The sequence below is a fragment of the Salvelinus namaycush genome, chromosome 19, assembly GCF_016432855.1.
Source record: "Salvelinus namaycush isolate Seneca chromosome 19, SaNama_1.0, whole genome shotgun sequence".
Taxonomy (NCBI): Eukaryota; Metazoa; Chordata; class Actinopteri; order Salmoniformes; family Salmonidae; genus Salvelinus; species Salvelinus namaycush.
Window position 1 is genome coordinate 22,805,075 of NC_052325.1, and position 17,783 is coordinate 22,822,857.

Genomic DNA, 17,783 nt, shown 5'->3' on the forward strand with positions numbered 1-17,783 from the left:
ATTTCCCTATGCATGTTTTGGGGCGGACCAGTAAATTACCCGGATGCAAAAAGCCATGTGCAGTGCTGTCTCTGAAGTTCGATTGCACCACACCTCTGGTCGTTCTTCTCAACTCTATAACGTTAATCATTCAGTTTCCTTCAGACGACCAAATCGTGCCACCCTAAAATCTTTCAAACGACAAGTAAGTACTATTATGTCTTTATAAATCTAAACAGCATAATAAACTGTCTCAAACGTCATGCTTTTGCGAGCATCGTTAGTATTTTCAAGCCTCCAGCAAGGACAGTCAAATAAATAGCCATGCTCGTTTGGAATGGTAATTTACATCCTAATGGCCCTGAATATCAGGCACTGGTAATTATGGCATCGCTACTTGTCGATGTTTCTCCAGTATTTTCCGTAAGTTTATCTATTTGGTAAGTTTAATTGGTAGCTAGCTAACTAACATTACAGCTTTTGATGGTAGCTAGTTAACAATTAACATTAGCTATGCAATGATTTTCACGTTCATTTTGATGTTGTCATGTGCGCTGATCTTAATTCAGTAATGACAGATAGCCCAATTGGTGACGTTAACATTGACTCATGCATATCATGATATACTATAGCTGCCCCTACAAAATATTTGGTCACCATCGCAACTAGGCCTATTTCCAAAAGATTGCTAAACGCACCATTGTTCTCACTCATAGTTATATACATCTACATACAGGCGTGAAAAATGAACGTAGTCCCAGTCTTGCCAACATTTTTTTTCTAAATGCCTATCCAAAATCAATTTGGGATATCTAATAAATGGCTACCTCGGGCTGGTATCGGCTGCGATATAAATGTTGTATGTAGAATTATTTGACAAATAATGCTTGTGCGGGACATTTTTACTACAAGTACATTTTTTATTCATTCAGTACTTCATTCATTGAGTTAAGGCATTTACTGCGCACGCTCCATACACTGTGGGATTTTGACCTTGTGACGCATGACCTGAGCACACGTGGGGAGAATCAGGAAAAGACCGGTTCGAGACATTTCAGTAACGATGTAGCAAATCTCAACAAACGCCCCATCACAGAAATAAATCATTTACGATTCCGAATGAACGTCTCAGATTAATTTGTAATCAGATGCACAACACTGTGCAATAGCGTGCCAGACATGGAATCAGTCTGCTAAAGTACCCTCCTTATGCTACTTGTTCTCAGGACCTTGAGAAATGTGCAATATGTTGACCTCAGCCCTTGATTTGGGTTATATAGACCAATAAACTCTGCCAACATGTAAGCTAATTTATGATAGCCTACTGTGACAGTTTATTCAGATTCCCTCCTTTTGACGTTTTAGTTTTTAGACCATCATGTTCTGCTAAGTGCTAAGTAAGATATTTCTTTGTCTTTCTGCGAGACTTCAAACACACATTTGCTTGTGGTCTTGCTCTGGGTTATGTCAATTGAGCTTTTCGGGGGAATTTCGTCATGGGTATGCTGTCATTCATTTATTAATTCTTCCCTTACAACTCTTGCTGTATCATGAAAGGCCAATATGTTGTACTGTATAGCTTGTTTTGTCACCTCCAGACATTGTCATTATGTGACATATGGGCCGGGGGAGGGGGTAGAAGGAGTCTACCTTGGGTATAATCCACAAGGTTCATTTGTTACAGGGCAAACATGGACTCCTGTTTGCTACTTTGAGATTTTACCAACAATTTAAGTGTATATTAAAACAAGATAGCTAACAGCTGAAATATTAAATAAAGTTTTTGGCTGCTCTGTAACTGAATGACTGGTAATGTGCAGTGTGGCCCCTATAATTTTTCTCTATCTCCCCCTCCAGAGATGCTGCGTCTACCCACGGTGATGAGACAGATGAGGCCGGTCTGCAGGGCCCTGGCCCCCCACCTCACCCGGACTTACGCCAAGGACGTCAAGTTTGGAGCCGATGCTCGGGCCATGATGCTGAAGGGAGTGGATCTGCTGGCTGATGCTGTCGCCGTCACCATGGGTCCCAAGGTAGGAGGAGGGAGTTGCTATGACTATACCTTCTGCTATTGCGGTGCCAAATGAATATATACAATTATGTAAGATTTAAATTTCACCCAGGGGTGGGATGTGTGCTATGTATAACCAATTCATTATTGTTCCACTTTTTATTTGGACTTTATTTGCACCCGAAGAACCCTGTGCACCACGGTGTGTCTTGTTCGGGCAGGAACAACTGAACACAAGTGTTTTGAGCTGTATCCTTTGCCTCATTTCTGCAGGGTCGCACAGTAATCATCGAGCAGAGCTGGGGCAGCCCCAAGGTGACCAAGGACGGCGTCACTGTAGCCAAGGCCATCGACCTGAAGTGCAAGTACCAGAACATCGGTGCCAAGCTGGTCCAGGACGTGGCCAACAACACAAACGAGGAAGCAGGAGATGGCACCACTACCGCCACCGTGCTGGCCAGAGCCATCGCCAAGGAGGGCTTTGACACCATTAGTAAAGGCGCTAACCCTGTGGAGATCCGCCGTGGCGTGATGCTGGCTGTGGAGACCGTCATTGCTGAACTGAAGAGAATGTCTAAGCCAGTCACCACACCTGAGGAGATTGCCCAGGTAACCAATTGTGTTAAGAATATGGATTGATCAAATAAGTCAATATTCATATCTATTCAATTGATACAAATAATTATTTAATAGACGGATGCAATATTTATATTCTACTTTATATTAAGACATCCTTTTTGATGTTGAATGTAAAGTTTTCAATGCTTTGTGTTCTGTCTGCTAGGTGGCCACCATCTCTGCTAATGGAGATGTGGAGATTGGCACCATCATCTCCAACGCCATGAAAAAAGTGGGCCGCAAGGGAGTCATCACTGTCAAGGATGGCAAAACCCTGCATGATGAGCTTGAGATCATTGAGGGGCTGAAGTTCGACCGCGGATACATCTCCCCTTACTTCATCAACACAGCCAAAGGTAAGGTCTCCTCTTTGCCATGATCCCACCACCAAGCCCAGCTATTTTGGGGCTTTAAGATTGAAAGAAACTCCAGCACACTGGTGATCTTGATGCTCTACAGATTTAATGTATTTTTATGATCTTGATTCTCCACATTTGGCCATTTTGGAGCTTTAACATATCATCTCTCATCTCTGCCCCTCAGGCCAGAAGTGTGAGTTCCAGGATGCCTATGTGTTGCTGAGTGAGAAGAAGATCTCTACTGTCCAGAGCATCGTCCCTGCCCTGGAATTGGCCAACCAGCACCGCAAACCTCTGGTCATCGTGGCTGAGGACGTGGACGGAGAGGCCCTCAGCACCCTGGTTCTCAACAGGTCAGTTCCCTGTCCTTTTAGCACCCTGTGTCCCAGAGTAGCAGTTCTGATCTGGGATCAGTTTGGGCTTTTAGATCATAATTATATGCACAGGGGGACCTGATCCTAGATGAGCAATCCTGCTCAGATGCTTTGTGAATATAGGCCCTTGTCCTCAACAGGTCAGTCAGTGTCCTTTATTTAACCAGTAAACACCCTTGAGGTTAAGGTTTTAAGGACCTTTCCCCTTCACATCAACACTGACTGAGCACCCGGGCCAATGGGACACAACCAGCTCACATGGCTGCACTACTAATATAGAACACTGAGATATATCACCAACATCATTCAGCTCTGGGTATTGATAACTGAAGAGTCAACCTCAAAATAAAGCTGTAGACAATTTTGCTATTCCTGCCCTCTGTGTGTAGATGCTGGGTGATGTCAGTTTGGGTGTGTTAATTTAACTGTTACTTAGGTGCTGGGTAGTGTCTGGTTTGATGTGTTATATTAACCTTTACTCTGTCTTTAGGCTGAAGGTGGGACTACAAGTGGTGGCAGTCAAGGCCCCAGGCTTTGGAGACAACAGGAAGGCCCAGCTGCACGACATAGCCGTCGCCACCGGGGGCACTGTAAGAGCACTTTACACTAATCATCACTGTAGGGCCTATACGGACATCAATCCATTTCTACTGTAAGAACACTTTACACTGTAACCACCCCATACTTATATCAGTCAATCACTACTTGAGAAAAGGAATAGGAAAAGCAGGATAAGTTACAGTACAGTTTGTTCAATGCTGTTGTCATTCCCCCTGCACACAGAAACATGTCTTCTCCTATCCCTGTCTGTCAGCATCCCACAGCAGGCAGGGACGCTTGGTCTCAGACACATCTGCACTGGCATGATTCACCAAACAATGAATGTTGCATAATCTTGCTTATCCCATGGTTAACCTCTGAGACGTTAGCGTTCCACCTCTTCAACAGCCAGTGAACTGCTGGGCGCCAAATTCAAATACAGAAATACTCATTATAAAAATTCAGAAAACAAAACATATTTTACATAGGTTTAAAGATGAACTTCTTGTGAATCCAACCACGGTGTCAGATTTTAAAAAAAAAAATGCTTTATGGCGAAAGCATACCTTACGATTATTTGAGAACATAGCCCAGCAGACAAATCATTACAAACAGTAACCAGCCAAGTAGAAGAGTTACACAAGTCAGAAATAGAGATAAAATTAATCCCTTACCTTTGATGATCTTCATATGGTTGCACTCAGCAGACATTCATTTACTCAATAAATGTTCCTTTTGATCTTTATATCCAAAAACCTCTGTTTTGTTCGCGTTTTCTTCAGTAATCCACAGGCTCAAACGCAGTCAAAACAGGCAGACAAAAAAATCCAAATTGTATCCGTAAAGTTCGTAGAAACATGTCAAACGATGTTTATATTCAATCCTCAGGTTGTTTTTAGCCTAAATAATCAATGATATTTCAACCGGACAATAACGTTGTCAATTTTAAAAGGTAAACAAGAAAGGCACTCTCTCGGTCTCGCACATGAAAAAGCTCTGTGACACTTTAGGGTCCACTCATTCAGACTGCTCTTACTTCCTAATTTTTCAGAATACAAGCCTGAAACAATTTCTAAAGACTGTTGACATCTAGTGGAAGGCATAGAAACTGCAATTGGAGTCCTAAGTCAATGGATACTGTAATGGCATTGAATAGAAAACTACCACAAAAAAAAAAAAAAAATCCTGACTGGATTTCTCAGGTTTTTGCCTGCCAAATCAGTTCTGTTATACTCACAGACACTATTTTAACAGTTTTGGAAACTTTAGAGTTTTCTATCCAACTCTACCAGTTATATGCATATCATATCTTCTGGGCCCGAGAAGCAGGCAGTTTAATTTGGGCATGCTTTTCATCCAAAATTCCGAATGCTGCCCCCTACCCTAGAGAAGTTAAGGGTTTAACTCAGCACCCAATGGCACTATTCTAATAATAGTGAAGTGCACCCTCTGTCCCCCTCTTAAAAGATGGACACCATTTTTAAAATATTTTATCAGGGCCAATGATTACCTGTTCAAATCCTGCCCTTCCTTTACTGACATCCCTCTCTCTTCCTTAGGTGTTTGGTGATGAGGCGGTGGGCATTGCCCTGGAGGACATCCAGGCCCATGACTTTGGCCAGGTGGGCGAGGTGTCAGTGACCAAGGATGACACCATGCTGCTGAAGGGGAAGGGAGACACGGCATCCATCGAGAAGAGGCAGGCTCAGATTGCTGAGCAGCTGGAGAACACCACCAGCGACTACGAGAAGGAGAAGCTCAACGAAAGGCTGGCCAAGCTGTCTGACGGAGTGGCTGTGGTCAAGGTCAGAGGAGAAGAGGTCGGGGGCTGTATAGAGGGGATTGAAGAGAGAGCTTAAGAGGGATAGATGGCAGTATGATTTCATTACATTTGTTAAGTCCTTTTAATGTCCCTGAATATTGTCACATTTTAGTCCTGGCTATTGAAATAAGCCTAGAATATAATGGGCTGGTGATTCAAATCTTTAAAAATAAACGTATACTAAACTTAAATCAGTCAATCCGCCATCAACACAATGGGAAAATCTAATGATTTATTATTGAAATAGTTTTTCCTCCATCACCCATGCTATTTGAGGCCTAGTGGCAAACAATAATGCATGCTGTCTGGGCAGATGAGATGTAGTGTGTGTGTGCTTCTGTAAGTTGTTGTTCGTATGTATAAGTTTGTATATGGAGCAAAAAAAATAGGGTAGGATGAGTTGACATTAGGAGATTCCTAATGTGAGACAGGATTTACATTTGAGTCGCTCCTGTATCCACCATGCATGAAAGAGATAGTCACCCACTGACTGTTCTGTTTCAGGTGGGAGGAACGAGTGATGTGGAGGTGAATGAGAAGAAGGACCGTGTGACCGACGCCCTGAATGCCACCAGGGCCGCTGTGGAGGAGGGCATCGTGCCCGGGGGTGGCTGTGCCCTGCTGCGCTCAATCCCTGCCCTGGATGCTCTCGTGCCCATCAACGCTGACCAGAAGATTGGTAAGTAGAGTTCTTAATCTTTACCCAACATGCCAATCGGTTTTAATCTGGTCACATGGGAGTGGCGGGATATGTTTCATTTTAATTTCAAACTTTTGAACAGACATATTGTAGCTTAACTTGGTATATTGCTTCCTGTCTATAGGAATTGACATCATCAGACGAGCCCTGCGTGTGCCAGCCATGACCATTGCTAAGAACGCTGGTGTGGAGGGCTCTCTAGTGGTAGAGAAGATCCTTCAGGCCGCGGTGGAGATCGGCTACGATGCCATGGAAGGAGAGTACGTCAACATGGTAGAGAAGGGCATCATTGACCCCACCAAGGTATGGATGCTTTAGCGCAGCACTACACTGTCATTTGGCTGTCCTTTACCCAGCATACCAAAAATATAATAAAGACAGGTTCATTTTATAGTGATGGAAAATGTACAGAACTAATGTTGGCAAAGTTATATGAATTTTAATTCGTACAAGATTGATTAGTTGCTGCAATAAGGTTTACTTACATTACTGTGTATGCTTTCGCTAGACTGAAGTTACATAGACAGAAAATGGCTGCTAGTGATATTACAGGTTTTCTGCTGATGAAGTGCTCTTGCTCCCTCTCTTGGTGTATGTCTGTATTACAACAAGGACTGAGTCTGTCTTCCCCTACAGGTGGTGAGGACTGCACTAATGGATGCTGCAGGTGTTGCATCCCTTCTCTCCACTGCTGAGTGTGTGGTCACAGAGCTGCCCAAGGAGGAGAAGGAGGGTGGCATGCCAGGAGGTATGGGAGGTATGGGCGGTATGGGAGGTATGGGCGGTGGCATGTTCTAAGGCCCACCTCAAAGCGCTGTAAAAACTTAATGGCAGCGTGGGGCTAGGGGGCAAATTGTCCCTCCAACCCCCAGACTTGCCCAAACTGACTGGCCGTGAGTTTTGTTGGAGCTGCAAATGGATGAACCACACTACTTCTGCTGATTGTCTCCCCTCCACCCTCTGGAAGAACAGACTAGCCTGTCCTCGCTCAGCCTCTCTCCATCCCTCTACCCGACCAGCCTGTCCTCGCTCAGCCTCTCTCCGTCCCTCTACCCGACCAGCCTGTCCTCGCTCAGCCTCTCTCTGTCCCTCTACCCGACCAGCCTGTCCTCGCTCAGCCTCTCTCCATCCCTCTACCCCTCTGACTGAGGCTCTGAGACCCCAGTCTGCCCCGATGACCCCCCCCCCCCCCCCTTTAACTGAGGCTCTGAGACCCCCTCCATTTACCTCACAAACATGGCCGTCATCATCCATCACCAACATGCAGAATATTCACTGTTTATGAAAGATGCTAACCAGTGCGAATAATGCAGTGCTGGTATTGATACATTGTCATTTCTATCAAATGGAAGTAATGAAGCCTGTAACTTCCTGAAGTTAGACGAGGCCGATTTAATAAATGGTTAAACACAGGATAGCTATAGATAGAAGGGGGTTTACTGGAGAAAAGAAACTTGGCCAGACATGCCACTGTCAATTTTTGTCGTAACTTTTTGTTAGTTTTAGCTTTGTCCTTTTTTATCAGTTTTGTCCTGTTTCACCCACGTAATGTTGGGAGGAACTGTAACCTTTTCAGTTGAGTTAATAAAAATAAAATAATTGCGGAGCATGAGCATTCCTTTATTTTGCCTGATTTCAATACTCAAATATTCTAGAACTTTGGAACCAAAACATTCATATCAGAATTCTATAGGATGGCTGAATGTCTCTCTAGCAGAGGTTGACTGTAGGTTGGTCGGACTAGTTACAGCAGTTTGGGCCAGTGAAGGTCCAAGCCACAAGTTAATGTGAAACCCATTGATGTCCTCATGACCGGATTTGTACTTACTGCTCATTGATGTTTAGCCTACATTTACTGTGTGTGTTCTATAGGTACTATAAACTACCGTGCATTCAAGAAGTGTTGAGATGTGTTTTTCCCCCCCAGTTCATTATTTCTTAGCAAATAACCAACCGTGATCATTTGACATGTTTTGTACAATGTAGACATTTAATTTGTTTTTATTTAATAAAACCAAATGTTCTGAAAAAGACCATTGTGCTTTCATGAACAAAAACACTTCACATATCTGATCACTTCATAGTACAATGCCAGACATACTGAACTGGGCAACGCAATAGTTAACATCACTCAGATAATCCACCCCAGAATGAAATTGCTGTCAATTTGGTGATCGTCTGTCAGGGCTTGCCAACCCTGTTCCCGGAGTACTACTGTCCTGTAGGTTCACTCCAACCCTGTTCCCGGAGTACTACTGTCCTGTAGGTTCACTCCAACCCTGTTCCCGGAGTACTACTGTCCTGTAGGTTCACTCCAACCCTGTTCCCGGAGTACTACTGTCCTGTAGGTTCACTCCAACCCTGTTCCCGGAGTACTACTGTCCTGTAGGTTCACTCCAACCCACCTGGTTGTAAGAATTAGCTAGTTGGTAACCTGAATCAGGTCAGTTAGAATTGTGTTTGGAGTGAAAATCTACAGGGTAGCTCTCTAGGAACAAGGTTGGAGAGCCTGAGTCTACGTTCTATGAGCTCTCCTGGTTAAATATGTAGTATTAGTATCTTCGCTCATGTCTCTGGCAATGCAACCTGTAGGTATGGTATTTTGTTACAGCATTTCTGTCCTTGGAACAATTGTTTCCTCTTGTGCATGTGGTTCTGTATTTGTCCAGCAGGAGTCATAACTAACTCCCATAACTTAGTCAGTTCTATTCTTACCTCTCACATGATTCCCTTTTTTGACCATGGTCAACCAACCAGACGTTGACAACTCCAAACCTGAGGAAGGCACATAGTGCCGAAACAGACTTCCCCATTAAATGTTCTGGAGTATACATTAACTGTGCAACTTGAACTCCACACACAAAAAACAATTTTAATATAAAAATAGTTTATACATCTTCGCTCATTAAAACCCAATCCCCAAAACATAACAATTATAGTTCATTACATTTAAGTCATTTAGCAGACGCTCTTATCCAGAGCGACTTACATTTTAACCTTTATTTAACTAGGCAAGTCAGTTAAGAACAAATTCTTATTTTCAATGACGGCCTAGGAACAGTGGGTTAACTGCCTTGTTCAGGGGCAGAACGACAGATTTGTACCTTGTCAGCTCAGGGATTTGAACTTGCAACCTTTCGGTTACTAGCCCAACGCTCTAACCACTAGGCTACCCTGCCACCCCTAGTTCAGTGCACACTTCTCATCTGGTCTTAAAACAATATGTACATGTGTTCTTATAATCTTAATAAATATCTTTATAGGAGTAGAATGCTTAAGGTTACAAAATATAAATATGATTCCACTAGGATCAGGTCAAAGGTCACTGGGTGTACATAAGAGTGACATCTTTAAAAGGTTCTATGGTAAGATACCTCACTGACAGTATTCTGACTGGCAGACACAAGCAACCAACATGTTAACTTATTCCCTTTATAGTGCACTACTTTTGGTCAAACGTAGTGCATATAGTAAACTACTTTTGACCAGAGCCCTATGGGTATATTGTACAGGACATAGGGTGCCATTTGACACAGACAGACAGTTTGGATGACCCTGTACCCTGCCTAGCCAGTCTGGGCCCTTTTAAACAGTGGATATCTCTAGGGGAAAAGTAGCTGCATTTAGAAAACTAAACACATATTGCACACTTAAAAAAAAAAAGCACAAGTGCCATAACTGAACAACATGCCTCCCATGGTCATTAGAGAACAAGGTGCTATATGGGGTGCAGCAGAAATGTCCCCGGTAACATTGTTGCAACACAGCACCTCTTGAACAGGTATGTGTAGGTAGGCACGGCAGTGGGTATACATCTGCTCGGCAGTGTTGCGACACTCCTTTAGGAAACTTCGATCTTCAAGTGCTCACACTTCATTCAAAAATGTACAAGCCGATCCTTTGAAACCCCAGCCTCCATCTTATCCACATGACAACATAGCATTAGGGTACTTAAGCAATAAAGCCAGGAGGTGTGGTATATGGCCAATATACCACGGTTAAGGGCTGTTCTTATGGACGACGCAACGCGGAGTGCCTGGATACAGTCCTTAGCTGTGAAATATTGGCCATATTCCACAGACCCCAGAGGTGCCTAAATGCAATTATAAACTGGTTACCAGGGTAACTAGAACAGTAAAAATAAAATGTTTTTGTCATACCACTGCCAGAACAGCATACAGGGCTCGAACCACCCAGTTTATAATGTATGTTAGGTTTGTTACAATAACGTAATATCTTGGATGGGCCTTCACAAACTGTTGGCCTGATCAGGACATAAGAACCCCAGTCCCTTTCCCCTGATCTCGCTACCATAGTATCTTACACACAGCCTTTCACTATAAACTGACTTTATTTAGGCCTTCCTAGAAGAGTTTTTATATCTCCACAAGAGGGCTATTATGAGCCCTGTGCTCACCGCATGGGGACAGCACTAAGCTCTGAGGTGTGCCTAATGGCCAAAGGTGCTGATGGTTTCTTTGGTGTGAGGCGGCACCAGTAGGGGTCTATGGTGGTATAGGGGGAAGGAAGAGTGATGTAAGTCTGGGGAGAAGGGTATTTTTGGGGGGTAAGGAGGGGGACAGAATCCAGCCACAAGCAGTTAATGGGTATAAAATCATTGGTTGTTTTCTGATAAGGCACTGCAGTGTTCAGGCATTTAACCTCTTCCCCCCTCCCTTCACTCCTTCTCTCTCTCCCTGCCATGGCTGACTGTATGTATGTGTGTGTGTGCGCGCAGAGAGAGGATGACCCGTTGGGGCACGCTACGTGTGGTGCACCTCATGAAACATGAGCTCTCTGGGGATCATGGTCTGTGCTCCGTAAAGTTTCCCGGCCCGCCTCTCAAACGCCGACACGTTCTGCTTCACCACTTCGTCAAAGAAAACCGTGGCCAGCTGGGAATGCAGCAGGGAGCGGAACTCAAAGGAGATCTGGAGAGAGGAGAGACGGAGAGTGGGTGAGAAAGTGATCTAGACATATGATCCTGTATACATGCATGTGTGCGAGAAGAAAAAAAACAGTGAGAGAAGAAAACAGTGCCAAAGATAGTAGACATGCATAGCTAGCTCTTAAGCAGACGCATACATGGGCACACATAAAATACACTAACCCAGACACCCACAGTGCAGTGTGTTGAGGTACTTACAGAGAAGTCAACCGTGCAGGTGCGAGGGTAGCCAGGGAGGCCAGGGCTGAAGCGCCACACCGTCTCCAGGTGGTTGAAGAGCTTACCGTCTGAACAGGCTGCCTGGGGGTCAACACAGCCACGGTCAGACTGCTGATATAAACCAGTGGCTGCATTCCAGGTCGTCTTTATTAAAAAGGCCCACTACGAATCTCATAAGATTGCTATATAATATTTATGTAGTTCCTGAGATGCTAAACACTTCTCCAGACAGTGACATCTGATCATCTATTCAACGCAACTGCAATTAAGATAAACAGGAACACACCCGGTGTCCATCTACGTCACAGCTGCTTATCTATATATCTAGTCAAGTACCCTCACTGCATGTACAGTAGTGGTGGGAGATACCAGCCGCTACTGCAGTGCTTTACCTTGACCAGGTGGGGGCGCACTGTGGTGACCAGCGAGGTGTAGTTTTCCACTACCGGGGGGAAGCCAACTGTCAGCTTGGCCTTACAGAACCCTGAGCGCCGGAACACCACGTCAGACTTCTTACACCAGGGAACAAAGTGAAGGTAGTTCTCCACCCCAGCTACCACTTCATACATCTCCAACATAGAGTACCTGAGAGAGAGAGAGGAGGCCTGGGTCAACATCTCTTACAGAGGGAGGAAAGAGTTCCATATAACCCAATAGTCCTCCAAACTCTGACCTTAAATTCTATTTGTAATGTAGGTGAAGGTCATCAAATGAAGAAGACTGTTACTTAACAGGGATGATTGACATTCTCTGCCCCCATGTCTCAACTTGCCCAGGGACTAACTCAGTCAGACTATTGCAATTTCCCAGCCAATCATTACATAACAGCCTGGCAAATAGCCCAGGACACAGAATGGGTTGTTTTTAATATAGCCCAGGACACAGAATGGGTTGCTTTTAATATAGCCCAGGACACAGAATGGGTTGTTTTTAATATAGCCCAGGACACAGAATGGGTTGCTTTTAATAGTGTAAAATTGAGTGATTATGACCTTCACTGGATATATGAGAGAGTCATTGGCGGGAGCAGGACAGACAATACATAGAGAAACCAGAGTATCTATATTCATTTCTAGGGGGCAGACTTGGGTTTAAATATTATTTGAAATCATTTCAAATAGGCTACTTTGTCTGTGATCCACTGAACTGTTGCAATGGAACTAATAGAAAACTCCCAAACCATGACCACCTGGCAAACCATGACCACCTGGCAAACCATGACCACCTGGCAAACCATGACCACCTGGCACTCCAGGCAGGCTAAAGCAGACATTCAAATTATTTGAAAGATTTCAAACAGTATTTGAACACAGACGAAGGCAGGTCTGATTTCAGGGAGGGACAGTGACTGACCCCATGACACGTCTCTCAGAGTACTCCTTCCTCTTGTTGAAGGTGTCAGCCAGGTTGAAGAAGGAGCGGGTGGGGGCCACAATGACTCTGGACCTGGGCATGGCCGCCAGGAGGGGTGGCACCCTCATCATCAGGATCCCACATGAGGAGAGATATCTTTTCCAAAACAAGGAGAGAGGTGAGTCAGAAAACAACATAAGGGCCTCTATCATTTGCCAGTTTTCCACACACATCTCAGCGTCAAATTCACAATCATTTCTAAGTATCTAATTCCTATGTACGGACTGGCTGCCTGACCGAATTCTCTGGACACCGCTTCCCGATAGCTGAACAACCAAACCGTCGGTGTATGTACGGACTGGCTGCCTGACCGAATTCTCTGGACACCGCTTCCCGATAGCTGAACAACCAAACCGTTGGTGTATGTACGGACTGGCTGCCTGACCGAATTCTCTGGACACCGCTTCCCGATAGCTGAACAACCAAACCTTCGGTGTATGTACGGACTGGCTGCCTGACCGAATTCTCTGGACACCGCTTCCCGATAGCTGAACAACCAAACCTTCGGTGTATGTACGGACTGGCTGCCTGACCGAATTCTCTGGACACCGCTTCCCGATAGCTGAACAACCAAACCTTCAGTGTATGTACGGACTGGCTGCCTGACCGAATTCTCTGGACACCGCTTCCCGATAGCTGAACAACCAAACCTTCGGTGTATGTACGGACTGGCTGCCTGACCGAATTCTCTGGACACCGCTTCCCGATAGCTGAACAACCAAACCGTCGGTGTATGTACGGACTGGCTGCCTGACCGAATTCTCTGGACACCGCTTCCCGATAGCTGAACAACCAAACCTTCGGTGTATGTACGGACTGGCTGCCTGACCGAATTCTCTGGACACCGCTTCCCGATAGCTGAACAACCAAACCTTCAGTGTATGTACAGACTGGCTGCCTGACCGAATTCTCTGGACACCGCTTCCCGATAGCTGAACAACCAAACCGTCGGTGTATGTACGGACTGGCTGCCTGACCGAATTCTCTGGACACCGCTTCCCGATAGCTGAACAACCAAACCGTTGGTGTATGTACGGACTGGCTGCCTGACCGAATTCTCTGGACACCGCTTCCCGATAGCTGAACAACCAAACCTTCAGTGTATGTACGGACTGGCTGCCTGACCGAATTCTCTGGACACCGCTTCCCGATAGCTGAACAACCAAACCTTCGGTGTATGTACGGACTGGCTGCCTGACCGAATTCTCTGGACACCGCTTCCCGATAGCTGAACAACCAAACCGTTGGTGTATGTACGGACTGGCTGCCTGACCGAATTCTCTGGACACCGCTTCCCGATAGCTGAACAACCAAACCGTCGGTGTATGTACGGGATTCGAAACTTTACGCTCGGCTGCTGCAGGGTGCGCTTTTAATAAAATTAGATCAAAGCTAACTATGTCAAGATCAATGTAAGTGGCCAATGGTTCATCAGAGCCTCAGGTCTTTGAGCTCATGTTCTCACACTGCAGACGTTTACAAAACAACCATGTGAAGGGGCCAATACATCCACAGGGCAAAAAACAGTTCAAAGGAACAGGACATTTTCTGGTGAAAACAGGTAGTGTTGGTTTCTAAGATCAACTGCTTTGAATCCCTTTTCCACAAGTTACCAGTAACCAGAAATAAGCAAAGTCAAGCACAACATGCTTTGGCTATACTTGCAGAATTTTGCTCTGTAAAACAAACTAAAAATACAGTGAAACTTCTGGGCATATAATTAAAACACTAAAAATCATAAATCAACTCAGTAGGTTTGGCACTATACTATCATTTGTGCATGGCTAAAGAACCCTATAGCTTGGGTCTCCAAATTTCATCCCAAATTATAAGGCCAGCATTTCATAAACTTCACTGTGGAAAAGGTGATGTTGATATGCTTCAGTTTGCTGCCATATGACTGGTTTCACATTTGTTTTCAGCAACAAAAAGGTAAAACAGATCTAAAACAATTGTCATTTCTATTTACAAACACCAAGTTGTAAATTACAGTACATGGAGAACGGGGTTATTTCTATCTGAAGAAATTAAGTAGAGGTTGTTCCACTTGGAACCGACAGGTCGCTCCACCTCATTCATCACACGTAAAAGATGGTGGAATTAAGTCATGGTCAGAATACAGCGTATCTGTAGACACACCTTCATCTCTTTGATCTCCACCCCCACCGAATAGCAGGTGTATAGTATGCTATTCTCATGCTTAAGTTCAAGGTCAGTATAGGCATAGAGAGAACAGTGCATAACAAAGGGAATTACGCTCCATTTACACCTGCTTAACTAGGGTTGATCTTCTCTATGTGACTAGCCTAATGAAAGGCTTGTCAGCTACAGAGGCTTGAAGCTGAAAAAGACACAGGGTCCTCCAGGTGTCACATTTTTAGTTCAGATCCAGTTCAGTAAGCAGTAAAGTGAACATACTGAATTCTGCACGGTGAGCACACCTGCTGCTGGCCCAGTGACAACTATTTCAGCGTAAAAATATTTAAAAAACACTTGCAAAGAGTGAGTCAGAAAATACCTTTGCCCAGAGGGAATCTCTGACTCAGAGGACAACCTCTCAACACACACCTAGGACTATTCAAACAGTGGTTTAATTCCAATGAAAGACAATATGCACACCAATATACACAAGAAGCAGACAACTGACTCAAATTAAATGCTGTAAATCCCAAATAACTGAATAGTAGGAGCCGGTAGGATTATGGTGAAAGCCCGTGCGTTCCTTTCAACGCAATAGCAGCGGTGAAAGAGAGAGCGAGAGACGTCAGTGGAGAACATGCTTGTGGTGGCAACTGTGTCCCTGACAAACAGATGATGGCCATCTGCCGCTGCACCTGGCTGGTGATTGCCACACGGGGACACAACGTCCCTGGAGGTCAGCATTGGGGAGAATGACTGATTGGACTACAGTAGTTATTATCACCACCAGCTTGGGTATTGTCACTTTGCAGCGTGATGTTATTTTGTGTAGCACTGCATGGTGTGAGGAATTCCAAAATTGTGAGTTCAATGAACTTCAATCGGTTTAGGTTTTCAAGACACTGATAGTCAGATTAAGAGAACCTACTGAATTCGCCTACTGCGCAGATGTAATGTGTTTTTGAATGGGAACTCCTAAGATCCAGTGCAATTGTAAACTTCCTAAAACATCCTCCTGGCATAGTGAGGAGTGCAACTAGGAGTTTGGTTTCATCACCCTAGGCAGTCCCTAATTCCTCGATCACACCGACAGGGTCATTGCATTTTGGGTTCACCAGAACGCCATTAATTTCTGATGGAACGCGGCATTTGACTTTCAGCATTGCGTTGCAGAGCGTTCTGTGGATTTCTGTGGATTTATCAAACGCATGCTTCAAACTATATGCGTAGACGGTTTGACAGAAATGATAACAGAAAGTAAATATTCAACTTTTGTTGCACACATATCCATATGATGCCGTGTACCATTTTGCAAAAGGACACTGTCCGTGTTATCGATGCGTTAAGCCCCAGATAATGTCCAAAAACAGATTGCGTAACACTGGTAGCTGGATACATGGAAGTTTTCCAGACTTCTCTAATAACTTCAGCCACTTAGCTAACTGGATGAATGCCTTTGACATGTTAACCATTTCAGCCAGAGGCAGAGACAGCCAGGCACTGACTGATACTAGGAGGTAGTAGACAGTCTAGCCAACTAGCATTCTAAATGTAAACATGCCATAGATAAAATAACAATTTGTACAAACTGTAGCAAACCTCAACTAACGTTACATACCAATGCTTTCAAGAACACCTTCGATTTTTTTATATTTAACTAGGCAAGTCAGTTAAGAACAAACTCTTATTTACAATGACGGCCTAGGAACAGTGGTTGAACTGCCTTGTTCAGGGGCAGAACGACAGAGTTTCACCCTGTCAGATCGGGGATTCGATCTAGTAACCTTTCGGGTACTGGCCCAACGCTCTGACCACTAGGCTACCTGGCGGTGTTCAGTTCGTGAACCAGATGAGAAATCGTCCTCCAACGATTAAAAATAAATAGTGTGTGATTATAGATGTATTCTCATAACTCGCAACCCACCCACTGTGTCCCGAGTACCCCTGCCATAGCTAACGTTTAGCAATCAGGCAGCAGCCCTAATTAGTTGTCAAAACAGTTAGCTAAAATGACATGTTTGGCTAGTTATACGAATCTGTTAAATAACTTAAGTAAGCTAGCTAAAGTTGTCTGCTAAAGTTAATTTATGAGACAGAAAAGCAGATTGACCGGCTTGACACAAAGCAGCTGAGGCAAACTAAGCTAACAACCTGCTAGCGAACTTTAGCTTCATCGAGAAAAATGCGAACTGTAGGTGGGCTAATGCTAGCAGTAAATTGACCATTTTCAGGATTTACAATTGTACATAAAACATGAACAGCAGTTACCTTACGCCAATCCGTTTAGGTGTTTCTCGGCTGGCTGTGACGGGTAACTTTTTTATACATTCTAGTACCGCTCTCCTTAGTCCCGGCATACCTCTCGCCATCTTCACCGCGATGATCTCTTTTCTGTTTATCTCAGCCGCTAACTACTTCTCCCGCAGCAATGCTTATTCCTTCGTGGACGCGCCTTCTCTAACTAGCGCAATGATTGGAGAATAGTTATCTTTTAAGAGTTTTCATTGGTCACTGTATACATCCGTCACCCTAAAACTGTTGACCTGTGGGTTTTTTTGCGTTGTGCTGTGAGTGCGTGTGCAAAAAATGTCACGAGATGTGGGATTGAGTTGCCTTGACTTGATCGACCTACAGTGCATACACAGTTGGCTCTGAAAGGTT

General features: G+C 44.4%; 2 protein-coding genes across 2 annotated transcripts; one reads left to right on the plus strand and one right to left on the minus strand.

The window, feature by feature from the left end:
- The first annotated feature begins 42 nt into the window (after positions 1-42).
- Positions 43-8,436, plus strand: LOC120064226 (60 kDa heat shock protein, mitochondrial-like). Its single transcript, XM_039014656.1, has 10 exons — positions 43-184; positions 1,837-2,012; positions 2,264-2,599; positions 2,775-2,964; positions 3,152-3,320; positions 3,832-3,931; positions 5,441-5,686; positions 6,208-6,382; positions 6,528-6,706; positions 7,040-8,436. Exons 2-10 carry the CDS (start codon positions 1,839-1,841, stop codon positions 7,199-7,201), a joined length of 1,731 nt encoding a protein of 576 aa, XP_038870584.1. The 5' UTR covers positions 43-184; positions 1,837-1,838; the 3' UTR covers positions 7,202-8,436.
- A 1,049-nt stretch (positions 8,437-9,485) lies between these two features.
- LOC120064231 (coenzyme Q-binding protein COQ10 homolog B, mitochondrial-like) lies at positions 9,486-17,551 on the minus strand. Its single transcript, XM_039014661.1, has 5 exons — positions 17,391-17,551; positions 12,924-13,079; positions 11,963-12,155; positions 11,550-11,651; positions 9,486-11,334 (listed from the first exon to the last, which is right to left on the minus strand). Exons 1-5 carry the CDS (start codon positions 17,489-17,491, stop codon positions 11,167-11,169), a joined length of 720 nt encoding a protein of 239 aa, XP_038870589.1. The 5' UTR covers positions 17,492-17,551; the 3' UTR covers positions 9,486-11,166.
- Positions 17,552-17,783: the final 232 nt, after the last annotated feature.